The sequence below is a fragment of the Panthera tigris genome, chromosome A1 (genome assembly GCF_018350195.1).
Source record: "Panthera tigris isolate Pti1 chromosome A1, P.tigris_Pti1_mat1.1, whole genome shotgun sequence".
Taxonomy (NCBI): Eukaryota; Metazoa; Chordata; class Mammalia; order Carnivora; family Felidae; genus Panthera; species Panthera tigris.
The window spans coordinates 72,657,672-72,685,643 of NC_056660.1; the positions used below are offsets into that span (position 1 = coordinate 72,657,672).

General features: G+C 39.7%; 1 protein-coding gene across 6 annotated transcripts in view; it reads left to right on the forward strand.

Moving 5' to 3' along the window:
• The window catches only part of TPP2 (tripeptidyl peptidase 2), a 67,667-nt gene that overhangs the window by 12,492 nt on the left and 27,203 nt on the right, over positions 1-27,972 (forward strand). For all 6 annotated transcript variants that reach the window (XM_042979833.1, XM_042979834.1, XM_042979820.1 and 3 more), the window contains exons 3-15: positions 3,593-3,688; positions 5,446-5,550; positions 7,472-7,596; positions 10,507-10,670; positions 13,768-13,922; positions 14,542-14,618; positions 16,588-16,715; positions 18,815-18,914; positions 22,198-22,346; positions 24,114-24,229; positions 24,738-24,906; positions 25,586-25,743; positions 26,026-26,102. In XM_042979833.1, the coding sequence (XP_042835767.1) occupies positions 3,593-3,688; positions 5,446-5,550; positions 7,472-7,596; positions 10,507-10,670; positions 13,768-13,922; positions 14,542-14,618; positions 16,588-16,715; positions 18,815-18,914; positions 22,198-22,346; positions 24,114-24,229; positions 24,738-24,906; positions 25,586-25,743; positions 26,026-26,102 (1,619 nt within the window). The remainder of the gene's footprint in view (positions 1-3,592; positions 3,689-5,445; positions 5,551-7,471; positions 7,597-10,506; positions 10,671-13,767; positions 13,923-14,541; positions 14,619-16,587; positions 16,716-18,814; positions 18,915-22,197; positions 22,347-24,113; positions 24,230-24,737; positions 24,907-25,585; positions 25,744-26,025; positions 26,103-27,972) is intronic.

The following is a 27,972-nucleotide window of genomic DNA, read 5'->3' on the forward strand; positions in this document are numbered from 1 at the left end:
AGATTTTCCAAGTATTTGCACTAACCTGCATTTCTACTAGCAGTGTGCAAGACATTTGATAGCTGCACTGGTAACACTTGGTATTTTTAGGCTAAAATCTTTGCAAATATGTGGGGAATCTAGGTGTATCATGTTGTGGTTTTAATTCATATTCTCTAATTACTAATAAGATTGAACTCCTTTTTATATATTGATTAGACATGAGGATTTCCTCTCTTGGAAGGTACGTGTTCGAGTCCATTTGCCCTCTCTCCCCCAGTGAGTTGTCTTGTTTCTTACTAATTTGCAGAATTTCGTTATGTATTCTGAGAACCTGTCCTGTGATGGACTGTGGGTCAGGTGTCTTCTCCCATTTTGTATGTCTGTGTTCACTTTCTGGGCGGTGTCCTTTGAGAGCTAGAAGTCGTTAAATTTAATGTATTTGGATATTAGTCTTTGCCTTTTTGATTAGGGTTTTTCATGTCTTAATGACCTTTGCATGTCCTTCCTGACCCCAAGATCAAGAAGGTATTCTCCTCTATTATTTTCTAAAAACTTTTGCCATGTTTCTTTTCCTATTCTAGATAATTCAGCTGGTATTGATTTTAGGCTGTATCTGTTTTTCCATCTGAAGACCAGTTGCCATAATCTCCCCACAAATTTTCAGTGTTGCCTTTTACTTTGCAACCTTCACAGTGGGGTGATATAGTTTCAAAGTCTCATTTCCAATTCTCTGTGTCCTTTGGATGTTTTTTTCCTCATTTTCCTTAGTCTAACTTTAGTAGCCATTTGGAAGGGAGCACAGTGCTTTTTAAAATTTACCACATTTAACTTGAAGTCAGTCTTTAAATCATCAGTATTTATTCTTTGTGTGTGTGTGTGTGTGTGTGTGTGTGTGTATATGTAAAAAAGTCCAGGCCTAGTGAATCACTTGGCCAAATGTGGCACCATATTTAGATGCAGTGATAGCTGGCAGGTCCATGAGGCTGACAAGGCTGACATAAAGTTTGAAGTTAAAAAAAAAAAAAAAAAAAAAAAGGGACATTAACACTTATGATGACATTTGGCTTGTTAAGGAAATGTTCAATTCATTAGGCATCCCCTTAAAAGAGTCAGGGAAAAGAGGTGTAATTAGTAATCAAAGAGACTCTGTTTCTTTTATGAAAATGATCTTATTCCATTGCAGTGTTAACCTTAAAAATAAAACTGCCAGTTATTTACCAGCAAAAGTGGGTTTATTCCAGCATAGCAGAGAACTGCAATCCGGATTGAGCAGCCTTTGGCAAAATCGTAGACAAGTCCCCAGAACAAAGGAGAGGACTGCTATTTCATATAGAGGAAAGAGGGGAAGGCAGGAGGCCTGGTGGACACGAAGCGCCCCTTGCAGTAAACTGCCTCCTGCCTGGATGGGAAAGTCTGTGCACCCGCGAGGTCCCCCTCCATGAGTGGTAGTGCATGAGAGCACCCCCTGCTGGCCGCCTGACTCCATGCGAGCAGGTCTCTAGTTCTACAGTAGTTACCATGTAATAAAACCATTTTAAAGAAACCCACTTAAGTGGTCAAAATATAAAGCTTGGATTCTTAAAAGAGACCGAAAATAAGTTCATGTGAATAAAATACTCAAATAGGCAAAATGACATACTCCATAATTGCTTCATAGGATAAAGTTAGCTTTACTCAAATTTGGTTAACTCTAGATAGCAGAACTGTGATTATAACATTTATGATTTTTGTAGTTGAATTTTTAATAAATAACCAGTCTGCCTTTACTGTGAGGAAAATACATAGTAGTGATTTGAAAAGTATCTGGTTGTGTGGACACTGCAGATTTTGGTCTCATTTATGATTAAGTATAAATTATGTCTAGTGTATTATTTTTATTGCGTTACATATATTGTAAGTAATTGTGGTTAAATACGTGTTCGCACCTGTTGATCTTGCTGTTATTTCAGTCAGTCACTCCGTTTAATCCTTCGGCATTTCACGGCCTTTTATAATCTCCTTGTACGAGAAGTTGCCACTAGCCTAGGGTTACAAGACCTGTGTAGTGGGACACCTGTGATGAAATAGTGTTTGAATTTGCCAGCCAGGGATTACTTACTTTTTTGTTGTTGCAACACTGTATTGTTGTGATGTCAAGGGCTGCTGCAGGAACATTAAGAGTTAAGAATTCCTGTTCTCTAAAAGAGATCGGTAAATTGTGAATGAAAAGCACCAGTTTATATGCCATCATATACTCCAGACATCCATTCGATTCAGAAATGTTTACTGACATATGCAGACTTTTAAAAAGTCGATCTTTGAAGTGCTGTGAATGGTGGGTTTTTCCCTCTATTCAGTCATGAGAAAATTTCATCCAAAAGTTTCTTTCCTGGGGACTAACTTGATGAGGGACCAGGGGTGAGCCAGTTACAGATAACTACCCGAGTGAGAACTCAGGAGTCAGCCAACTCTGAGTGGTTGATAGTTCAACCTCATGTTTTATACACATTTGAAAGCTGTTTTTGATGACCGGGGGTCCTGTGATTACAAAGAGAGTGAACATTCCACATTTTCTTGATTGACATTTGAAGTTGGTTGATGTTCAGTGTACTTGTGCAAATCATAAGGTGGAGATTATTTATTTTTTTCCTTTTACACACCGGGAAGTAGGAACCTGTGGGTCCACTCTGGTTAGTGGTAGAGTTTGGGTTCACAGCCAGGTTTATCTTTACACTGGATGTTTTGGTCTCCATGATAGAGCTAGATTCTAGCTTTCTTTTCAGCCTTCCTGTGGTTTGGGCAAGCAGTGTGATTTCTTTTTGTTTCTTTGCTTTTTCCATGTGTACACTGGGCATGCTGTTTACATCATTCTGTTAATTAGAGGCTTTAAGTGTTATTTTTAAATACTTTGAGATATTTAGAAAGACTATTATGTTATATATAATTAATGTAATCTTATATAACTTTTTTCTTAAAGAGCTTGTTTTAAGTATCTAGGCATTATCCCTGTTGATTGTAGAGAATGCACTTCTTAACAGAAAATCTAAGCATGGAGAGGGTCTGTTAACTGCTTCTCTTTGCCCCTAGTTGGGCAGTAAGTAGGTCTGAGAAGGGAGGGAGAGGTGAGGTTTCCTTGATGCTTGAGAACTAAAGATTGTAGCAGTTTAATGAGGTAGCTTATGTTGAAAGCACTTTATAGACCATGAAACATTGTAATTCAAAGGTATCTTGGGGCGCCTGGGTGGCTCAGTGGGTTAAGTGCCCAACTCTTGATTTCAGGTCAGGTCATGATCTCACAGTGGTGGGATTGAGCCCTGTGTGGAGTTCTGGGCTGAGCATGGAGCCTGCTTAGGATTCTCTCTCTCTTCCTCTGCCCCTCTTCCTTGCCCCTGCTTTCTCTCTAGAAAGAAAAAGAAAGATATCCTGAGTGAAACATCTTACGTATGAATGAGAAAAACTCGAGAGAGATATTAAGTGGCATCTTAGAATATGAGAAATATTGCTCTAATACACAACCTTGCTTATCCAAGTTGAGCCATTAGGATAGAAGTGAAATAACCTTTCTCCCCAGTAGTAAATCATTGGAATTGGGAAGCATTTAGTGAGTCAACAATTTGCTCTTTTTCTATAGATTCCTGTGAGCTGGATAAATCCCTCAGGCAAATATCATATTGGCATTAAAAATGGCTATGACTTCTATCCAAAGGCGCTCAAGGAAAGGATACAGGTAATGTCCAGTCTAGAATCAATGACTTCTTCCTCAAATTTTTTTCCTACTGAAGGAAAAAAATTTTCATAAGATCCTGTTAACTCTTAATTATTGTGGAGACCGGGAGCCTTTCAGACAATGACTGCTTAAAGGTTCTGGTCAGTGGAATGTTACCCATTTAAAGTCACCATTCTTAATCTTGGATACATGGCTAAGTTTAGAGAATGTTGTGAATACATTGAAATTCAAGTTTTTGTATATTTGTGTTTTTCTGGGAGTTCGAATATAGCTTTCATTGGAGTTTTGAAGGACTTTTTTTTTTTTTTTTTTTTTAATCTCCAAAAGGCTAAAGACTGTTTAAAGTTGATTTAAAGCCCTGGCCGACTTATTTATTCCTGGTCCTGTAGCTTCTATGATAATTTGTCCCATTTTTCTTAACCATTTAACTAGGCTTCTTGATCTCAGTTAGTCATCATTCAGTACTAAGAAAAGGGTTACTCAGACCAAAGCAGCTAAAGTGTGGAAAACACAAGTCTGTCATTAGAGAAATAAGAATTGCAAATTGAAGAAGGAGGAGTCTGCTTTAAAACGGAGCTACTGAGTAAATCTTTCTGTGATGATGGAAGTGTTCAGTATCTGTCCATCATGGCAGCCACTGGCCACAAGTAGCTGTTGAGAACTTGAAATGTGACTAGTAGGAAAATTTAATTTTATGTAATATTTTAAAATTTAAATCTAAGTAGCAACACATGGCTCCCATATTTGCCAGTACCACTTTAGTAGATTGCTATAATACTGGTAGCTGATACAGGTTCAGAGTTGCAACTGCAAAGGAAGATGTGATCCTTGAAAATGAGCCTGATGGGTAAGACCTATGGAACGTTTCATCTCATCATAGCATTGTTATTTGCTTCTCCACGGGGTCTGTGAACCATAAGAACTACTCAGCATGTTGCATATATAACCTTTACTTATTTGATTCTCATCGTTCTGCAAAAAATAAGGTTACAAAAAATGCATATAACTTACTGGATACTAATTTATTTTAAAATTTCAGGCCGAAATACACATAACGGTATTATGCACTATCTTAAATTTAATCAGTTGTATCAATAAGATGCAAATTAACATGCAAATATAGAGTAAGTTAATATCAACCCCCTCCTTAGCTCAGTGGAGTTGATTGTTTTACTGGAAAGGATTTTTTTTTTTTAAACTAGCAGACCTCCACTGGGTGGCACTATGGGTTAAAGACAGCAGAGATGAAGGTGAGACCAATTTCAGTAACAAAGAACACTGTCAAATCCAAGACAGGAAAAAAACAAGCCAGGAAGGGAGGAAGTCTAGGAAGCCTGCATGTCTCTCTTGCGGCCAGTCTTACTCTTGTGTTCCGCCTGCATGGCTTAAGGCAGTCCTCAGTTCCCTAAGGGCCAGTGTGTAGTATTTGCTTTTATTGTAAATGCCTGGGAATTCAGTTTTTTTACCTGACATGCTGTTATTAATCCTTGGATGGGCTGAGATTGGGACATACGACGTTATCAAAATACATTTGGTTGTGCCTTGGTAAATGTGTTCTCTTAAAACCCACGTGTAGTGAATAGTTTTAGTAATTGACCCATTGCTTTATCAACTTGATGATAAATGATTTTTTTAGCCTCTGTGTGAAAATTGTGTACCATCACAACTGATAACAATTAGGTCCATATATAAATGACTGGCTAGGCTTACCTGGGTATTTGTCAACCTGGTTGTAAGGTAACTTTTCTGTCTTGCAGAAAGAACGGAAGGAAAAAATCTGGGATCCTGTTCACAGGGTGGCCCTTGCAGAAGCCTGTAGAAAACAAGAAGAATTTGATGTTGCCAACAATTGCCCTTCTCAAGTTGGTGCCAGTGGCTTTTATTTACACGTTACCACAGAACCATATTTCAGAGTTCTCAGAGAATTGGCAGACTTTTTTCACAAGTTTTAAATTGTTTAATTTTAGTAATTTTTCTTTTATTCTGAAATCAATTTACACATTTTTCACAACTTCTCATGAATTACCACAAAGTGAACACTCCCTCCCATACCTCTTCCTAATCATTGCTCCCTTCCTCCTCCAAAAGCAACCACTATTGCCTGTTTTAAATTTGCAGAATGGAATCATACAGTGTGTCCTTTTATACATCACTACTTTCAGTCAGTGTTATGTTTGCGACATTCATCCATGTGTGAGTGTGGAAGGAGTTTGTTCATTTCTCTTGCTTATGATGGATGCACCACAATTCATGCGTGCATTCTGCAGATCAATACTTTGTTTTCAGTTCTTGGCTCTTGTGGAAGATGCTGTTTTGAACATTCTCGCGCGCATGTCTTTAGTGGGTCGTAAAGGGGTAGTTCCAGTTCATATTCCCGCAAGGATATGAGAGCTCCCATTATTTCACATCGTTAAATAGCTGTTACATTTCTTTTAATCAGTTAATCAAATGAAGATAATGTCTTGGTTTATAAGGAAAACAACACGTGCTAGTTGCAGAAACTTTTGGATAACACGGGTGTGTAAAGTAACAAGCAAGAGCCTCCAAAGTGCCACTCCCCAGGGATGGTACCAACAACCTGATGTTTATCCTTCTGAATCTTTCTTTTAATGCATACATGTACCTTTTCTTAATCAAAAGTGGAATGGTATTGGTGGTTGTCAGCCCTGGCTGCAGATTAGAATCACATGAAGAGCTTTGTGCCCTAGAGAGGAATTAAATCAAAGCCTTGGAGGAAGGCTGGCATTTTTTAAAGCTCCCTGGAGCTTTAATTAATGCACAGTTAGGGGCGAGGACTACTGGCCTCAATAGATCTACATACACATTTAACTTGCATTTACTTAATCTGCGTACAGCATCCCCTTTAATTGGGTAATTCACCCTCTTTAGCTGCATTATTTTCTGTTAGGTCACTGTTTGTCCTTCAGCCTCTTACTAGTCACATTAAATGTTGTATTTCAGGCAGTACGCATATCAAGTCAACTTTATAGAAGGAGGGATCTAGATTTAATTATCCATTTGATTTTGTTTACCAACAATGTCTGTATAATTGTTTTTTTTCCTTTAAGGAGGAGTAAATGTTGAATATATTGAATAACTAAAAATGAAGCGTAACCAGATTTTTGGAACATATGGAAATTACATTTTAATTCAGTAAGACTGTTCAGGTGAATGTAGAGCAGTCTAATGTAGTACGTAGTTTAAACAAAAATAGTTGGCGTGTAACAGTTCTCATGGTGATGGATCAGAATGGTTAAATAGCTTATCTATACAAGGTCAGGAATATAGTATGTGTTTAGCATGTTCTAAAAGACAGAAGGTAATTTGTGGTTTCTCTTATTTATTTGGATTCTTAAACAGATTTCAATGGAAACAATCCTGATTAAAAAAAAAATCTAAAGGTCAATAGATAACCTATTTTATAGCCATTTTAGAGTTAATTTTGGAAATTAGTTGTGCAGATTATAGATATGTGACTAACATAAGTCTTGGTCAAATGATACCATCAACATGGAACACTGTGTCTTTCCCAAAGCGGTTGGAATAAATAAATGAGAGATTGACTAAAAGAAGTATTATTTTTAAAGTATTCGATATATTAATTAATATCTGCATCATTAAATTGAACTACAAGTTGCATAGATATAAAAAAAATTTCTTACATTTTTCCAGAGTAAAATGGCTTTCCTGTTGGTCACACTGTGTCTTTGGTTACATGTTAATATGTTGTGTGTTTCAAGAGCACAAAATGTACTAATATTAATATATGTTCTTATTGATTAGGCAAATAAACTAATCAAGGAGGAACTTCAAAGTCAAGTGGAATTGCTAAATTCTTTTGAGAAAAAATATAGTGATCCTGGCCCTGTGTATGACTGCTTGGTGTGGCATGATGGTGAAGCCTGGAGGTAAACATCATGTATTATATAGATCTTCACTTAAAGCTGTTTTTATCTACTCTGAAGAACATTAAATTCTCAGAACAGTCCAGAGAATTGGTTTAAGTGACATTAATATCCCTAAGCAAAACTGTTGGACAGCCGAATTGGCTTTTGGGTAGTTTTGGATAAGCTCTTTGAACTTCTTGGTATTTTAGGTGCTAAACCTGTCCCTTGTGTGTTTTAAAGAAGCTTGTTTCATTAACCAGACAGTAACTTAACCAGATAATAGCAGGTTAATCATTGGTAGACATAGAAATGTTCCTGACCAGAGCTGGGCAGTTTGGAAAGTAACTGCAAGAGAATACTAGATACAGAACTGAGCGTATGTGGGAAATATTGGACAGGGACTTAAGGAAATATTCTAATATTCGCAGGGATGGGGTAGTGGGACAATAGGTGGTTCAGTTCCAATGTTTCCTGCATGTACTGAAAACACTGCCAACTTTGTCCTGAGGAAAATATGTTTCCAAGGTCCTTAAGGCAGTTGACAAAGGAAGGGATCCATGCAACGGTTTGTCGACATTATTCTAAGACAGCTTTTAGAATTTTTGCATTGCAAATGAAACTTAGAGGAAATAAAATCTGAAGTCACTGGAGTAACACTTTAGAAAATGTTATAATTAATGAAAAATGCAGCAGAATTGTGGTTTCAGGTGCTACTGGAAATAATTTTTCTGATTGCATTGTACTGTATATCGTGTAGGGCTTCGATTCCCTGCCCCCATCTCAGGGTTAGACACAGAATTTTTTGAGGAGAATCTTAGAGACCCCAAATTACCTAAGGCGAGTCTTGGCACTGTCATTTCAAAAATGCCGGCCACTTCTGAGGGGAGGTAAAGTGACCTTAAGTGCCTTGGTTTTTGTTTCTACAGACTGTCAAAGCTGCCCTCCTCCTGCCACGCTTCCACTGTTGAACCCATATCACTACCCTTAGCAGGGAACCCAATAGAACCATACTCTTAAGTATTCGTCAGGATGTACAGGGTCAAACGCAGTCACTCTCTGTTGAGAAAACTGTTTACAGAAGATTACTTGAAGGAAAGAACTGTTAGTTGGTTTCTTTTCAGTGGTTTTTGACCTTGTTTTCTCAGGTTTCCTTTGAGTTGGATGAAAGCTGTGGACTTTTTTCATAGAGGATAGGATGAAGAAATGTATTAAAAATGTCCAGGAATTTATAACCCATGCCCCCTTTCCTGCCCCCTACCTTCCACAAGTACTCTAATCCTATCCGTGAACCTCATCTCCATGTTCCCTTTCTGGTATGCTAACACCTGTTCCTTGAACTGAGCCAACCACCTTCAGAAAGTTATACCCTGCACCAATATGCATACTTGGCCTCTGTGGAATTACTTAGGGGAGTCACTCAGTTTTATGTTGATATTTTGATATGATGCTTGAAGTGTTGAGTCACTGCATGTTGACGGTGGTTACAAGAAACTGATTTTTGGAATGTGTCACTGTATTTGCTATGAGAATGTTGTCAAAGATGTTGATTCATTCATTCTTTCATCATTGGGCAAATATTTGAGTACTTTTCTTCGTGCCAGGTAGACTCTAAAGAAGCTATTCCGTGGACTCTAGACTCTGTGAAAGCCAGTGTGAGAACATCTGAGCCCGTCCACGAAGCATCAAGAAAGATTTTATTGAAGGATCAGCTCAAGTTAGCAGACAGGGAAGGGGCAGGGGTTAAAGGTCCAGGAAAAGGCCCAGAGGAGATGGAGAGACTTCCAGGGATGTAGAATGTTTCATGGGCCGGATGAAAATGGGGCAGGACTTCCGAGATGATTGCCGGGATGGAGAACTGGCCAGTTACATCTGTAACTTTTAAGAGCCCCAGGTGCTAACTGTTTTGGCAAATAGGATTTGGTGGCATACGTTTTACCTGTTGACCTCAGTCCAGATTCCATTTGACATGCTACTTGTTTCCTGCTTGCTCATTTCCATTAGTGTTCAGTCTCCTCTGTCTTGCTCTACTGTATGTCTTTTTTTGAAATGCCATAAATCATTTTAGCCGCACACTGATTGGGTATACATAAAAACAAACAGTTTCAGAGATCCTTCTGTCTAAATTGTCAAAGTTTGTTAATGAAATATATGCCTTAATATTTATAATAAATGTCCTGTCTGTACTAGTGGGCTTCCATTAATTCATTGTAGCAATTGTGATTGACTCTAGCTTGTTAAAACACAATTCTTCTTATCTAGAAAATGCACACAAAGGCCTAATAGCTAAAAACATAATATTGACCTTAAATGATGTGCATTCCACTTATGACTTTTATTTTAGATTTATTTAGTTTTAACCAGACTATTTTGTAGTATTTGGAATACATATTGTAAAAACTACAGAGGTAATAAAATGGGGAAAGAGCAGACAGGACAACCATAAAACTATGTAGAAAATGCTGTTTGTAAAAAGTAAATGTTTGCCTGAGGCTGTTACAACTGTGGGGAGGGGATGAGGCAGTTTGTCGTTCATCTAGTGTCAAGAAACCTGCATCCGCCATTGGATTCATTAAGCCAATTCTAAAAGAAGGGAGTAAGGCCTAGGCTGTAAGTCGTGATCATCCTGAATTAGTCTGAAACTCTAGGCCAAGCTTTGGTGAAATTTCTTAAGTAGTTAAATGGTTTTCTCCCTGGACTTTTGTGAAGGACAGTGTTCCTAAAGCCTTTTATCCATGGCTTCATTTAAGGGCTGGTTCCTTTAAGCTTCTTACTTAATCGTTACTGATGACTCTGAGACAGAGGACTCTAAACCTGGCAGTTACTGTGTTTGTTGTCATAAAACAGGGAAGTAAGAAGGTACCTAATAGACCATACCACATTATTTTTGGAAAGCCAAGAAAATAGATGAGTTTCACTATTCTCAATTTACAGAGCCTGCATTGATTCGAATGAAGATGGGGACTTGAGTAAATCTACCGTGTTGAGAAACTACAAAGAAGCCCAAGAATATGGTTCTTTTGGCACAGCTGAGATGTTAAATTACTCTGTTAACATATATGACGATGGAAACCTGCTGTCCATTGTGACCAGTGGAGGTATTTTGTTTCCGATTTGGTAACTAGAGATAAACTTGTAACGTGGTAAGGTGATAAATTTCTGTAGCCAAGAAGAAGCCTTATAGAGAATTTAACTTAGAGATTCCACCTAAAGAACTAGGTGTGTGATAATAAATGGGATTTGATTCCCTGGCAAGGTGTTGTTTTCTTTAAAGTTGTAACCATGTAGGATCTATTCCAAGAATACAGATGTAGTCCAGCCACAAAAAAAAACACCCAACATAATTCATCTTATGAAAATTCTTTTGGAAGGAATTTTGCTTCTGTGTTGCTGACTCTTGAGCAGTTCACCAAGTACAGAGTCGGGTAAAAAGATCCTCATGTGGCATTCTGTGTAATTTCAAAGAAGTGGGAAACTATCCATATACCCATGGACAAAAAAGTTTGTTTAAAACTGTGTATTGTTGGGGACTATTATATAGCAAAATGAATAAATCTACATATACCAATATTCATAAATCTCAAATACATAAATTTTAAATAAAAATATATTGATAAAACATTTGTGTAAAATTGTAAAACATGCCAAATAATACCACACAGTGTTCATGGGTGTATGTGTTTGTATGATAAAAATACAGATGGGAAGAATCTACACCAGCTTCTACATAGTGGTTACTTCTAGGAAGGGAGCCAGGATAGCTTTAACCCTTTCTTACCCCCCTCTCACAGTATTACTGAATTATAGTTGAAGTACAATAAACTGCACATACATACACAATTTGATAAGTTTTGATAGACATGTACACCTAGGAAGCCATCACCACTGTCAAGGTAATGGACATATCTATCACCCCTCCCAGTCTACTTGTCTTCCTTCATAATCCACCCTGATGTACCCGCCCCATATAGCCACTGAACTGCTTTCTGTCAGTGCAGATACTTCGTGTTTTCTGGAATTTTATAGAAGTAGAATAGTTCCGGTATGAAATCTATCCATATTATGGTTATAAATAGCTAATTCCTTATCACTGAGTAGTGGCTCATTGTGTGGATACACCAGGACTTACCCACTCACCTGCTGGTGGACACTCAGATTTTTCCAACACTGGTGTGTAGGTCTCTGTGCAAATATGTTTTTGTTTAATTTGGACTGGTATCTAGACAAACCAGTTGGGTATGGTAAATATGTTTAACCTTTTAAGAAACAGTAGCTGTGCCCTTTTATACTCCACCAGTGGGGTGCGAGGGCTCAACAGCTCCACATTCTTGTGCACATGTGGTGTAGTCAGCCTCCTGTGACATTTAGATGCTCTGACTTGTAAGTGGTGATGTCAGGTGTTTTGGGGAGGAGCAGGGGCGGGGGGGATTACATTAAAATCTAGCTTCCCCTTTTTTTTTTGAGAGAGTGCATGTGAGAGTGGGGGAGGGGAATGGAGGGATAGAGAGAGGGAGAGAGAGAAAATCTCAAGCAGGCTCCATCCCAGCACAGAGCCCAACACAGGATTGAGTCTCACAACTGTGAGATCATGAGCCAAAATCAAATGTAGGATGCTTAACCGACTGAGCCACCCAGATGCCCCAAGCTTCCCTATTTTTAATTGGGAAAAATGAGAAAGGAAGAATGGGTAATGGGTCCACAAAGGGGACACTTCTGCGTAAACACATCAAGAAATAAAACATTGTCGAAGCCCATCATGTCTGTTCCTAAACACGTATCCTCTTAGAGTTAACCATGGTCCTGATTTTTTTTTTTATCACCGCATTAGATTGAACCATCCATTATTGCTGTTTTTATAGGTCAGAAATGATTAAATAGTGGCACTTTCACATAGTTCAGTCTAACATAATGTGTTTCCATTTATATAAATGAAATTATTCAGTATATATCCTTTTGTATGTGGTTTCTTTAGAGCAACCTTATTTTTGTGTGCTTCATCTCATAGTGTTTAGAAGTAGTTGATAATGGGGCACCTGGTAGCTCAGTCGGTTGAGCATCTGACTCTTGATTTTGGTTCAGGTCATGATCTGACAGTTCCATGGGTTCGAGCCATGTCGAACTCTGCACTGGCAGTGCAGAACTGCTTGAGATTGTCCCCCTTTCTCTCCCCCACCCCCCTGCTTGCACTGTCTCTCTCAAAATTAATAAATAAACTTAAAAAAAAGTAGTTTAATATTTATTGCTGTGTGATATTCAATTCATTAATATACTATGTATCCATTTACCATTGATGGATCTTGGGGTTATTTCAGGTTTTGAATTTTGCAAGCAATGCCACCGTGAATGTTTTTGCACGTATCTTTTAGTGTACATGTGCACGCATTTGTGTTGGGTGTATAGCTGGAAGTAGAATTCCCGGATTGTAGGGTATTCCTGTGTTCAGCTTTCTGTAATGCTGGTCTATATCCTGCCAGTAGTGTGTGGCTGTTGTCAGCCATAAAGTTTTAGCCATTCTGAAAGGTATGCCGAGGTATATCTCATTGTGGCTTTTTTTTTTTAAAGGTTTATTTATTTTTTTTAATTTTTGAGAAAAAGGGTGTGAGTGGGGGAAGGGTTGAAAGAGAAGGGAGAGGAGCAGAGGATCCAAAGTGGGCTCTTTGCTAACAGCAGCAAGCCTGATGTGGGGCTCTACCTCATGAACCACGAGATCATGACCTGAGCCGAAGTTGGACCCTCAACTGACTGAGCCACCCACGTGCCCTCTCATTGTGGCTTTGAACTGCACTTTCCAGATGACTCATGAAGTTGAACATCTTTTCGTATATTTATTTGACATTTGGTTATCATCTTTTGTGAAATGCTTTTCAAGTGTTTTACCCATTTTTCTCTCGGATCTGAAAGATAATATGGATTTAAGCTCTTTGTCAGCTGTGTGTATTGCAGATACTTTCTCACCTTTGAGACTTGGATCTTGTTCTCAATGGACGGGATAGAATCCAGGGTAGCAGAGTAATTCAAGGTTTCACTTTTTTATAAATTATTGAGAAGAGACTTAAGATGATAGTACACAATTAGATGTTAAAATGAGAGTATTTTTATTAGATTATTTTATTTTATGCTTAATACATAAATTGAATGCTTAAAACTTGGAACCCATGAAAATATTTTGTCATCTTCCCCTCTTGCTGCCTGTAGGAGCTCATGGGACACACGTAGCTAGTATAGCTGCTGGGCATTTTCCTGAAGAACCTGAACGGAGTGGTGTAGCTCCCGGTGCTCAAATTCTTTCAATCAAGATTGGCGATACAAGACTAAGCACAATGGAAACAGGCACGGGCCTCATAAGAGCTGTGAGTGTTTGTGAGGTGTTGATTTAGAAGATTAATGAGGGATAGTGGATAGTCTTGGATATTTTTAGTCTTATAAAGTGTTCTTCAATTCACTAGGAATACATTAGACTGTATTTGGTATATAGGACTTGGTTTTAAGAAGCAAAAATGCTATTTCAGTTTTAAATTATTTTTATTAAAAATTATTCGATAAAATTTTTTGGAAAATATGAAAATATTATTTATGTTTTACTTTTCATTTCCATTAAGCCCCTGACACACTATTTTGAGATACTTTAAAAACCCCAAACAGACCTTTTCACCAGCTTGCTCCATTGGTCTAGGAAGAATCGAACTCATAGTCTGCGTTTCATTTTAACGTATGGATTAGATTTTACTTGAACTTCAGTGATTTTAGAATTCAGTCAGAACCATTCCATTCTGCACCTGCTAGTTGTGTTTTTATTGACTACTTACTATACTGTGTCTCCACCTACCCTTTAAGTTTTTCAGCTTCAAAGTAGAATGGAAGTGGAAGTAGAATATGATTGGTTAAGAAACTGGGAGTCCATGCCTTTATTTTACTGGTCAGTCTTTCTGTAAATTGCTGCCTCAACTAGACTCTTCATCTTTTTAATAGATGATAGAAGTCATCAATCATAAGTGTGATCTTGTCAACTACAGCTATGGAGAAGCTACTCACTGGCCAAATTCTGGGTGAGTGTTCTCAGGCGCTCGTGAGCCACAGGCTCGAGCTGACGAAGAGCATTAGATGTTTCTGTGCCTGGGTGGCATGCCACAGGTGAAACCGGGCATTCCCCTGGCTCGGTAATAAGGGCGGGTCTCGTGGGCTCCCGGCCCCCGTTCTGTGTGTGATGTGGTCATTCCCTCCCAGCCGCCGAGACCCGCCGGCCCACCCGTCCACTGCTGCACTTCCACGTTCCCAAACAGTGTGCTTACCTGACGGAACGTAGACCGCGCATCTCGGTCGCTCAGCGTCGCCTTTGATCATCTGCATGTACTCTTACATGGCCTGCATGGCCGTTGACACCGTCTGTTCTCCTCAGAGACCTTCAGCGACCCTTCCTTTCTTCCCTCGGCTGATGTTCTCACCTCTTCCTTTCCCAGAGACGATAAAAGCCCTGAGAGGGGACTCCTGTCCTTCCTGCAGCCTACCCTGACCCCAGCCCCTCTGCCTTCCCTTCTTGTAGTAAATGAAGTGCCCGGGGTCAGAAGTCCCTCAAGCACTTGCTGTGTGGTTCCCATTTCCCCTCTCCTTAAAAACTCCCGTAACATCCCTCTCCTTTCCTGGATTAATACCACTCCACAGGCACGCTCTACAATCTGCTGCCTTTGAAACAGATCTCTTCATTTCACACTGCTTTCCCTCACTCCTCCAGCAAAACTTGGTTAATGGTGTGTATTCACCACTTCTGAGGCTCCTCAGCACATTTTGACATGTGTCCCAGGTCTTCCTGCTGCCAAATCCAGTGGCTCAGCCTTGGTCTGTTACCTCAGCTTTTTTACCCCCAGGGTAATAACTTTGAAATTATTTAAAGTGTTTACTTGCCTAGTCATCATCTCTCCCCCATTCCCATCACCAGCCCATCCATATCTGCGTGTCACCCAGTGTCTGAAGCTCTTTCATAAAGCCCTACCAAAAGGGAAATTTTACCGAGCCTGGTTTGCTGTCCTCAAGCAACGTAATTTTCTCAGATAACCAGTATTAGATTTCTTGCGACATGTCCCTCCCTGCCCCACCGCCATAACAGTCAGCCTGTCGTGCTCATTTCTTTCCTGAATGTAATCTTGCCTTCTTCTCTTGCTTCAGTACCGTTTTCACCTAAGTGTATTTCTTTCTCTCTTCCTTTGTTTGACCTTCATCCTATTAAAGCCACCTTTCCCTGATACTCTTCCCCTCGTACCCCGTGATTGTTGCATCTTGGCCCTACGCCTTTTTTCCATTTCCTGCATTTCCCCAACTGTCTAACTTCATTTCTTTTATTTAATACCAGTTTGCTTCTTGTTTGCTGTCAAGTTCTCGCCAGATTCTTTATTTTAAATCTTACTCTTAAGTTCTTCCTCTTGCCCGTTTCCCTTTCATCTTTGCCACTGCTCATAGATCTGCATAGGAATCCCCTGAGGAGTCACTTCTGACCAGATCATTTTAAGGGGAGGTGGGAGTCCAGCTGCCTGTTGCCCCACCGTCTGATCCAATCCCTGCCTGTATTTCAGTGTTTGCTTTTAGTCCTTTGGGTTTATTGTCCCTCCATCTATTCACCGTCGTGTCTAGCACTCTTCCCCGTTTACCGCGGTCTCACAACTCCTTCCTTACGCTGAGACCCAGCTGGGGTGTACCACTTGGACTGGCCGTGCCATGTTCCGGCGTTCTGGGGCTGGGTGTGCCACGGGTTACTTGCCCTGCATTCGAACAGCGTGGGGTGTTATAAACAGTGGGAATAAGGCTAAACACGTATAGTTTGAGAACGTCCCCGAGTGATTCTCATGCACGCCTTCTTGTAGCCACTGTTTGAGTTCTACTACTTGGAACCCATATTCTAGTTTGGTTTCTATGTACGCCATATTTGAAAGCATCTTCACAGTATACTAAGACATTTGTTTGAAAAGTGGGACAGTTTTCTATGTCCAAAGGAATTCTCTCTCTCTCTGTGTCTCTCTCTCTCAGGAGAATTTGTGAAGTCATCAGTGAAGCAGTGTGGAAGCATAACATAATTTATGTTTCCAGTGCTGGAAATAACGGTCCGTGCCTTTCTACCGTCGGTTGTCCCGGTGGAACTACATCGAGTGTAATAGGTTAGTTTCCCGTTTCAGAGCTGGACTTAAGAACAAGCCAGCAAACCCCTCAGCGAATGTGATGTTAATCGCATCTCTTTTGCATGCAAGACACCGGGAACCTCCCGTGTGTGCCCTCAGGAAGCACAGGTGTAGTCAGACCTGCTGGTTCGAAGGCGACTGCAGTGAGTGGCTTATGGAAAGTACAGGCACAGCCGGGGCTCACAGAAGTGCAGTTGCTTCTGATTTGAGAATTTAGGTGAGGCTTTCTGAAGTGTGGCAGCGAGGATTTCAGTAGGCAGAAATGAGCAAGGGAAGGGTTTTCCAGACTGAGTGAACAACGTAAACACAGATGCTTGCTTCACTTTTTATTTACGGTGTATGGCGGCTAATTTTAGTGTGGTTTCCTCCTTTTCATTTCTTGTGGGACATACAGGAATAGTCAGATGTTGAGAAAGGGAGCTTTATTAATAAGAGCAGTTGAAACACATTTATTCCATGAATGTGACTTCCTTCCTGCTACTTGGTCTGTCGGATGTGATGCACTCAGTTGTTTTTTCGCTATCCTTGGAGGGGAAAAAATGCCTGTCAACAAGAAGAATTAAGGGAAATCAAAATGAGTTGTGCTCATAATATTAAAGTGGTAAAATTAGCTGTAGCTGCCAACCTGTGTGAAAACACCCACAGAACATAATGCCCTCCCCCTGTTTATTTTTTTTTTTTTAATGTGAGGCATGAATGAGGAGGATGAACCGAGAGAACAAATAGGTAGTAAGTGATACCTGGAATTATTTTCTTTATTTTCACATTGAGAGCACTATAAGGCTTATACCTCTTAGCATTTGTAATTGGATGCATGACAGTAGAAACTGTTTGGTCCCAAATGATTTTTCTGGTGTATACATCAATAACTGCTTGAATAGATACATATTATAGTTGTTACTAAAGGCATACAGTTACTGTAGATGTTATCGATACATAGTAACATCTGGGTATCAAAGTTCAGAAACTAGTCCTTTAAAAATTTTTTTTTAAATAATAGTGATCTTCAATTATAGGATGTGCTTTTATTTGTAGCTTCTAAATCTCAAGCAAGGTATAGCTTATTTTGTGTGATTTAAAACTTCTTGGTTCAGTAGTTCTGTTAAATCCTGTGTTGAGACAACAGTACCTACCAGTGATCTGTCCTTTGTATTTTAGTTCTCGAGATATTTTAAATAAAATGAAACCAGATAGGTCTGAAAGGTACCTACAGATCAAAATACATTATTCTCCCACAATACTCAGTATTTTGTCATGTTCTTACCCCCAGATTCACTGGAAATTTGTAAACTAAATTTTACAAAGTGATTACAGTTTTGTGTGTCTGCATTGTTAACCTAAATCCTGTTAACTCACCTATTTTATCCAGTCTTCTACTCTGTGTCTGTGTTTGCTATAAAGAAGAATTAGGAGCTGGTGGACCTGGATTGTAAGTCTTTCTCCACCAGTCCCTGTGAGCTTAGTAAATTTTTTTCAGCCCTCTCGAGGCTCTGTTTCCAGATTTCTAGAATGAGGAAACTGAGTTTGATCCCTATAGGTCTATGAATTTAGAGTCTTTGTGACTAGTCTGCCTTTACACATTTATCTGAAACACCGAAGCATGTTAATGTCTCTGCTGTTTGCTTGTTTTTACAGCCGTTTCGGGGGAGGGGGTACTGCGAACTTTATGGGTAAGAATATTGGATGCAGTGGTCATTTAAAAATGAAGACCAACTAATTCCCTTACTTTCCTAAAGTTATATTTTATAGTTTATAACACATTTATCTTTCTATCTTATACATACACACAGTTTTAGGTACATTATTATATTTGATTCACATAATAACCCTGGTAGATATTTTTATGGTCAAAACCAAAGCACCTCGTTTAACATCTGGTACATAGTAAACTTTCCTTATCAGATTTTCTTTCTTTCCATTTATGAGCAAGCACTAGGTACAGGGTGACTAAGGGATTTACCCAAGTGAGTAACAGTGATTTGGAACGAAGCAAGTGAACACATAAGCGAGTGAACAGTGGATTTGGAATGAACATCTAATTTTGTGTCCTTTTGTTAACGATGAAATTCATCCCGTAGGTGTTGGTGCTTATGTTTCTCCCGACATGATGGTTGCTGAGTATTCCCTGAGAGAGAAATTACCGGCCAACCAGTACACGTGGTCTTCTAGAGGCCCCAGGTGGGTTGAGAGTGGTACACGGTCTGTTACACATATTTTGTTGAACTACATGGTGGGGAGGAACAGAGTTTTGGTAACTTTACCAGTTCTCTGGGTTTTTACTTTTTCAAGATTATCATTTTGATAAACAGTCTCATTTCAGGGAAACATTCAAGGAACAAATTATAATTATTTCATTGTTAGCTGTATGACATACCTATTCTGAGTGTAAGATTAGAAAAATTGGTTGGAACCTGGTCAAATGTCGTAATGCTAGATTCAAATCCTCTGAGTTCAGGAATCTTCGTAGTCTTTTCTCAATAATTTCTTCTTAAAAAATAAGCTTATTTCAATGGTTGAGTGTAACGGTCATTGAAAGCAGTCGGGCTGTAGGTCTCCATGGGGATCAGCAAGCTTTGCCTGTGCCATCACATCAGCCTACCTAACTGGCCTAAACGCTACATCACTGCACAAGAGCAACTAGGGATACAGTTGGCTAAGGTTTATGTGTTTTACATTCAGTTAATAAAAGTATTATTAAATTTACTAATTCTCTTCTAAAGGTGATTTTGAAACGTTTTATCTTATAGTCAGTATAACACACCAAGTATTAGAAAATGTTTAAACCAGACTTTGTTGTTAGTCTTATTTGCCCATAGAACTATAGAATAATTAAAGAATTATTTTAAGAAAATGAGTTAGTCAATTATGGGGGAAACTTGGATTAGGGAGATACTGGTTCACAAACCCAGTTATTCTAGGAATTGAAAGAATTTGTTTCATGTTTTTACTGTGCTATGAACATGGAATCGTACTTCAAATACATGGTTTAACTATTAGATTTAATTATTACGATATGAAGTCTAAAACATTGACTCATCATCACTGAATGAAACACATTCTGTGTACTATTTGAAAAATCTTCTTTGTCAGGAAAGGTTGTTAGACATACAGAATTTACTTGACTTCCTGGTATTTGCAAGTATGGCACATTTGGTTTTTCTTAACAAATTTTTTTAAGTTTATTTTTAGAGCACGTGTGCAAATTGGCCGGGGGGGGGGGAGGGGGGGTACCAAGAATCCCAAGCAGACTCCATGCTGTCAGCACAGAGCCCTGCCACAGAGCTCTATCCCATGAACTGTGAGATCATGACCTGAGCTGAGATCAAGAGTTAGACGCTTAACTGACTGAGCCACCCCAGTGCCCCAAATACGGCATATTTATTAAAAGACACATTACCAAACAACGTCTACATAAGCATGTTTTGAATTTGTATTGCCTATTGTATTTTAGAAGAACATCATCACTTTTTAAGGATACTTACATAATGTTTATGTAAAGTTTTTTTTTGGTAAGGAATATGTAAGGTTTATATAAAGAATATTTATATGGGTGCCTAGGTGGCTCAGTCAGTTAAGTGCCCGACTTTGGCTTGGGTCATGATCTTGCGGTCCGTGGGTTCAAGCCCTGCATCAGGCTATGTGCTAACAGTACAGAGCCTGGAGCCTGCTTTGGATTCTGCATCTCCTCTCTCTTGCCCCTCCCCCACTCATGCTCTGTCTCTCTCCATCTCTCAAAAATTAACAAATGTTAAAAATTTTTTTTTAATTAAAAAAAAAATATTTGTTTGTTTTTAAAGTAGACTCCATACCCAACACGAGGCTTGAACTCACAGCCCTGAGATTGAGTTGCACGCTCTATACCCAGTAAGTCAGCCAGGAGCCCCCAAATTTTATTTTTTTAATGAAAATTGTATTTACATATCATGGAACCCTTTTTGGAATACTTATTAAATGTTTTATGATTAGCCACTTTAACAGAGTAGTGGGAAATGACTACAGAGAAGCAGGAAGTAGTTAGAATTCATGACTTTTCCTAGTTCTTTTTTCCAGTTGTGAAATGCCACTTGCTCGTTGTGAGTATCGATAGACAATATAGATGGTGCAGATCACATGGGGACATTTTCAAGGACATTCTTTTAGTTACTCTCCTCCTGTACATAAATGCGAGATCACATGATTCAGGCACCCCCATAACCTCTGTCACTCAGTAATACCATATGAAAATCTTTCCAGGTCAACAGGTATTTATTTACCTGGCGGTACTTGTTTTAAGGTATTCACTAAAGGGGGGGCGGGCACCGGCCTATTTCAGGAGGAGGATCTTATTTGCATTGCTTTCAGCTCTGTATAAATTTGAAACCAAATTGCACTAGTATTCCTAGCCAGGAATAAAAATAGTTCAGTCAGTGGGAGGAAGGGTGGTAGGAGGGAGAGGCCAACAATTTATGGGGAATTTATGGCCACTCTTCCAGGGAGGACACAGTAGTGTGTCATGTTATTCCTTTGCTTGGGGCACAGGGCAAAGCTTGTGTTTGCCGACTATGCGATGAGCTCTGTGGATTTTTTATCTCATTAGATCTTGTGCAGTCAAAGCCCTAAACAAGGCGGCTGTGTTGACTTGAGCTGTCCAGGGTGACAGCCACGAGTCCCACGAGGTTAGTCTGAATTGAGATGTGCTGGAAAGGGTGTGTGTCAGCTATTCAAGACTTAGTGCAAAAAAGAATGTAAATTAACTCATTTTTTTCTACCAATTACATACTGAAATTATATTTTGGATACATTGGTTTAAATAAAATACATTATTAAAAAGAATTTCACCAGTTGTTAGCTTTTTAAAAAATTTTTTTTAATGTTTGTTTATTTTCGAGAGACAGATGTGAGTGGGGGAAGAGCAAAGAGAGAGGGAGACACAGAATCCAAAGCAGGCTCTGAGCTGTCAGCACAGAGCCCGACACAGGGTTCGAACTTCTGAACTGTGAGATCGTGACCTGAGCTGAAATCAGACGCTCAACCAACTGAGCCACCCAGGCGCCCCACATTAGCTTTTTTTAAGTGGGGCTTTTGGAAAGTTTTAAATGCCCCATGTGTCCCACATAATTCTTTTGGACAATGATGTATTAAATTTTAGACAAAGGCAAAGCTTCCACTTATTGCAGACAATAAAATACATTCATTAAGGAATCTGAGCAATGACATTTATTTTCCCTCTGTAAATATACCTGATATCTTTTACACATAACCCCAGATACACACGGACACACACAGATTTTGTTCATTTATAGGGAAAATAATTGCTATACAATGGAGAAATAGCTGTGCTGGTTATTTTTTTTCCGATTGATTCTGATACTACAAATTATCCATGGTATTGTACTCTATTTGACCACTGGCATTTTTATGAATGCCCATGTTTATCGAGTCCTCAACCATCATAAGCAAACTTTAATGGCTTTTCATTCAGTGCCGATGGGGCCCTAGGAGTGAGTATCAGTGCACCAGGAGGAGCCATTGCTTCTGTCCCTAACTGGACATTGAGAGGAACTCAGCTAATGAATGGGACATCCATGTCTTCTCCTAATGCGTGTGGAGGCATCGCCTTGATACTTTCTGGTAAGGACATTGCTTAGTGCTCTGCTTGGTCTGACTTGGTACTGTTTCTAAATTCCAGTAAAGTGATGGTGAATCTTAAGTCTATAGCATAATATGAAGTCAGGTATTAGCCATAAAAAATAATTGAATAAATTTACCTTTTTGCAGACAGATGTTTGTGTTTTCTGAAGTTCTCGTGGTGAGAAATTGTGTAGAATTGGTAATGCTCTGGCCCAAAGTAAAGTTTAAGGTGGAGAAAAATTATGTGATTATAATTATTTAAATGTGCATTTGTTCATTCAACAAATATATTTATTGGCTGTTAATGACTATTGAGCATTATTATGGCTCAAAAGTACTTGCCCCTGTGGAGTTTATATTACAGCTGTGGGAGATAGACTATAAACAGAATTACCAGTAGTTTATCTTATGTGTTGAAAGGTAATGAATATTGCCATGGAAAGAAGTAAAGTGGGAAGGGTGATAGGAGTTCCTGGGGTGGTGGTCAGAGGCTCACAGGATTAATTGGGTGGCATTGGCATTGACTGGGACTCAGTTATGGTCACCGGGTTGTTGCAAAGATTCCACCTCAGGAGTGCTCCTCTCATGAAGTCCAAGGACACTCTGCCCTCATTTCTAGCCCCTTTCAACCACATCAGGTATTTAAGTTTGCTCCATACTTCCGGTCCTTGCACGTATTATTCTCTCTGCCCAGAACTCCTTTGTGCCATGTTTTGGCCTTGCAGACTCTTATGCGTTCTGATAAGATTCAACTCACATCTTCCTTCGCCTGATAGAGCTTCACCTTCTTTTGGATTCTCACTGACAAAATTGGCCACTTTTTTGATTTGCTCTGACAGCAGCATCTTTCCACGTTCTCATCTCCTGCAGTATGATAAGCGCACATATGTTTGATGAGCTCTGCGGTGGGCAGGAATGCTATATTACTTGGGGTGCCTGGGTGGCTTGGTTAAGCGTCCAACTCCGGCTCAGGTCATGATCTTGCAGTTTGTGAGTGCGAGTCCTGTGTCCGGCTCTGTGCTGACAGCTTGGAGCCTGGAGCCTGCTTCAGATTCTGTTATCTTTCTGTTTCTGCCTCTCCGCTGCTCATGCTCTGTCTGTATCTCTCTCTCTCTCTCTCTCTCTCGCTCTCTCTCTCTCGCTCTCTCTCTCTCTGCAAAATAAATACACATTAGGGGGAAAAAAAAAGGAATGCTATATTACTCACCTTTTATCTCTAACAACAATCTTCAACACAAAGCTGACAAATTGGTGACCTCCGTGTCCTTCTCACAGAACAGTCCTTCCCAGCTGGCTACTCCTGGCATCACCTGGGAGGCTGTTAGTATCAGTGCCTGGGATCCAGTCTCAAAGATGCTGAAGTAATTGAGCTGTAGTGAGGCCTCAGCATCTTTTCTCGCTTGTTTGTTTTAAGCTCCCTTGGCGTTTGTAACACGCAGGGAGGCTGATGAGTGTTGGTACTGCTGGCAAGCATTGGACCAGCAGTGTTTTAATGAAAGTGTCACCTGAATGCCTTTGGCATCTCCTCTGCAGAGAGGGCACTAATGCCACAGCATAATGGGCATCAAGTGATTTTTGTTGAATGACATCTGTGCGTGATGCCAGCAGCTTGAGTCAGACTGTTGTAGTTCAGGTTTTTAAAAAAGATTAAGAAATGGGCACGTTAAAGCTGGGAAATGTGTGTGTTATTGCTGCTGGTGAGGGAAAGAGATTTCAAGTAGCAGACTCTCTAATACTCCTTTTCTTGCTTTTGCTTTGTCATTTCAGGTCTGAAAGCTAATAATGTTAACTACACGGTTCATTCAGTCAGAAGGGCTCTAGAAAACACTGCCGTGAAGGCTGACAATATAGAAGTATTTGCCCAAGGACATGGTATTATTCAGGTAGTGTTGTGTGTGTGAAAAATGGATTGCTAATCAAGATGCAGTCTTAGCTACTACTGGATAATATTTGATGTAATAACAGTGATTGAGTTGATCTAATTCTACGTTACGTGATCGTAATAGTTTCCGAACTGGTAAGCAAACAGGGTATGAAGCAGATTTTGTAGCTAAGACAGATTTGTTGCAGTAAGAGAAATACAGTAGATGTAGGACACACAGGGTAGAAATTCAAAGCGAAGAGCTCGAGGGCAGAAGCTGTCACTATAACGGCGTATGGAGGAGTCCCTAACTTTGGTCACTTGGGAATAGTGATGTGAGTCCAGAGAGTGGAGTGGGGTTGTGGGGGTGGTTGAACTGGTGTTTTGTCTGAAAAGGTAGACTTGTCCTCTTAGGCAAATGTACAGACTAACTTTTCGCCTGTACTTTGCTACAACCGAAATCAAGTTGGTGATTTGTTAATATTTTCTTGACCCAACCATTGATATTTTACTTTTTTTTTTTTAATTAGGTTGATAAAGCCTATGACTACCTCATTCAGAATACGTCATTTGCTAATAAATTAGGTTTCACTGTTACTGTTGGAAATAATCGAGGCATCTACCTCCGAGATCCCGTTCAGGTGGCCGCACCTTCAGATCATGGCGTTGGCATTGAACCTGTATTTCCGGAAAATACCGGTAAGTAATAAAGGGACAGTAAGCTGAGGTGCTCACATTTGTGGTTTGAATGAATAGTATCGTACGAGAGAAAGGCCATTTGGGTTAACGTTCTAAAGAGAAAACATGAATTGCCAATATTATTATCTTAAATCTTACATAGTTTAGGGAGATGCGATCGCAGGTAGGGTCCTGATATCATGGCAATTCAGTGAGTCTGGTGACTGCGGAGGGAAACAGTAGCCTAGGCCTTCAGTGACCCAGGGTTTTATTAAATTGTGGATAATAAAGCATCAGGTTCCTTTTCTTTGCCACTTTGCTTGGGTGTAAGACAGAGAGGTTCGGTCAGAGAGTGGGTGGCAGAAGCAGCCAGCAAGAACCACAGCTCTTGGAGGTAGGAACAGAATGGTCATCACTGTATCCTTGGCATCTTCCTTTGGGTCAGATGGCACATAGTCATGAAAACACCCTGTTGTGAGGCTGTAGCCACGCAGGTAAAACGTGAACAGATCACAGGTGCACTACAGCCTAGGAAGGTCCTGTGGCTGTTATTTAAGCTGTGTTTTAGAAGCCCATGTCCTAGTGCATTTTTACAATTGATTAAACTCATTTGTTAGGTTTTAAGAAAAGGTAGAACTTTTGAAAATGGAAGAAAAGGAAAAAAGTACTAATCTTTAATTTTTGGTCTTTTTAATGCTAGAAAACTCTGAAAAAATATCCCTTCAGCTTCATTTAGCTTTAACTTCAAATTCATCTTGGGTTCAGTGTCCCAGCCATTTGGAACTCATGAATCAGTGTAGACACATAAACATACGTGTGGATCCCAGGGGCTTAAGAGAAGGATTGCATTATACAGAGGTATTGGTGCATCTCCATTTTACTTTCTAAATATTCTTTAAAATGTGTAAAAGTACCTTATGTGGGAGTCTGTGTTCCCATTGGTCTGAATTAGTTAAGGGTGGGTATGCATGCATTTGTTATTTTGCCATTAATAATGTGACCCGACATCAGAAAAATGGTGTCCGCTCGTGCTTAAGGCTTTTAAATTTTAATATTAGATTACTCTACTCTGTGAATAGATTTTACCTTTTTTTCTCTTGTAAAGGTTTATGGATACTGAAACTTCCTCTTTTCTTCTAGGTGTGTGGCTATGACATAGCCTCCCCTAACGCAGGTCCTCTGTTCCGAGTTCCAATCACTGCAGTGGTCGCGGCCAAGTAAGTAACGAGTTACAGCAGCTACTGTTACATGGAACTTTTTCATGGCTATTTATGGAAATAGTGTGAACTTTTAAAGGATTGATAGACCAGAATCAGGTAACTGGGCTTTAGTTCTGCTTCTTGCTCGAAGTTCAGGGTGGCACATAGTCTTTGTATCACTTGTTGACTATGAGAATACCTGGGGACGTCTCACGTGCCCTGCCCCAGCACTGTGCCCGGTCTGATCCGTCTGCGGTATTTGATGGTATTGTTTCGTCCCTTCACCTACTGTTTCCAGACTCTTCCCTTCCCATCTTGTCTTTCACCCCAGAACCGAGGAACTCTGATCTGATCATACTGCTTCCTGTTTAAGATACATTGGTGGCATTCCCAAGGATCATGCTCTTTAAAACAGCAAACAGTGATCCTTCAAAACCAGCATTTCCTATCACCCCATCCACCCAGCTGCACGTTTCCACTCACTGCTGCCGGCGCCCAGGTTTCCTCAGACTGGCATGTTCCTGGTCATCCCTAGTCGAAGGCAGTCCCTTCTGGCTGCCTCATGGCACTTTTTACTTGCCTGCGGTACAGACTTTAGCCATTATGGTCAATGTTAGTTTACCCCGTTGGACTGTGAGCCCGCTGAAGACACAGGGACTGTATCCTACAAGTTCCTGTGTGGAGCCCATTACATAGTATATTCGGAACAAAACAGATTGTTTAGTAGATGAAGTATGAGATTGAGATGGGAATTCTGGAAACAATGGGAAGTTCTCAGTTAATGGTTTCTACTGAGTTAGTTACACTGGTAAATATTAAATATGCCCTAGGTCTCAGCCTGTAAGAAACCTAGGATGAGATTCTGGAGATAAAAAGTGACATACACATGGAGAAATTACAGAACACTTAAATTCTCAGATTTTCCCTGGAAGTCCAGTAGGAAGTTAGACAAAATAATATAGAAGATTCAGGAATTTGCTGAGATATCATCTCCTTCAGGAAGCTTTTCCACAAACCAAGTACCTTTTCTTTCTTTACTGCTAACACTTCCTATCTACCCCAAGCATATTATGTTAAGTGTTTTTGGTGGTTTTTCTGTCTCCTCCAGACCGACTAGGGCAAAGGAAAATATTTTATTCAGTGTCGTATTTGAAGCTTCTAACAACAGGACCCCATAGGTATAGTAGGCACTCATTAAATGTTTGTCACACTGACTGCAATTTATCCTTAGCATACTCTTTAGGTTTCTATAGTGGGTAATTACATATTTGACTTTTTGTGTCATTGATTTCTTACAAAAATGCTGTGAAAGTACTTTTCTTCTTTACTGTGCCATTATAGCATAGCGTATTTTGAAGCTATATAAAGAGGTTTAATACCAGTCTCAGAGCTATAACACAGTATCGGTGACGGGGCACCTGAGTGGCTTAGTCAGTTAAGCGTCCGACTCTTGATTTCCACTCAGGTCATGATCTCATGGTTTGTGAGATCTAACCCTTCATCAGGCTCTGCACTGACAGCCCAGAACCTGCTTCGGGGATTCTTTTTCCCTCTCTCTGCCCCTCCCTCACTCACACACTCTTTCAAAAATAAATAAACTTAAAAAAAAGACCGTATCAGTGACACAAAACATTACGTTTGATTTTAATATTTAGAACTCATGATAGTTTAGATTCTAGTAATTGGGAAATCCTGTGAATGAAGGATCCATGTATGTGTGTCTTCCAGACAGATTGTAGCAGACAAGTAAATAGGAGAAAAATCACTATCCTGGGCTATCCAGAGCTTATCACTACTAACATGTTGCAAAAATGAGAATACTGTGCGAACTGTTTTGTAACCAGCTTTTAAATCCCTGTGTTTATTTCCAATGAGCTGTGTTTATTTC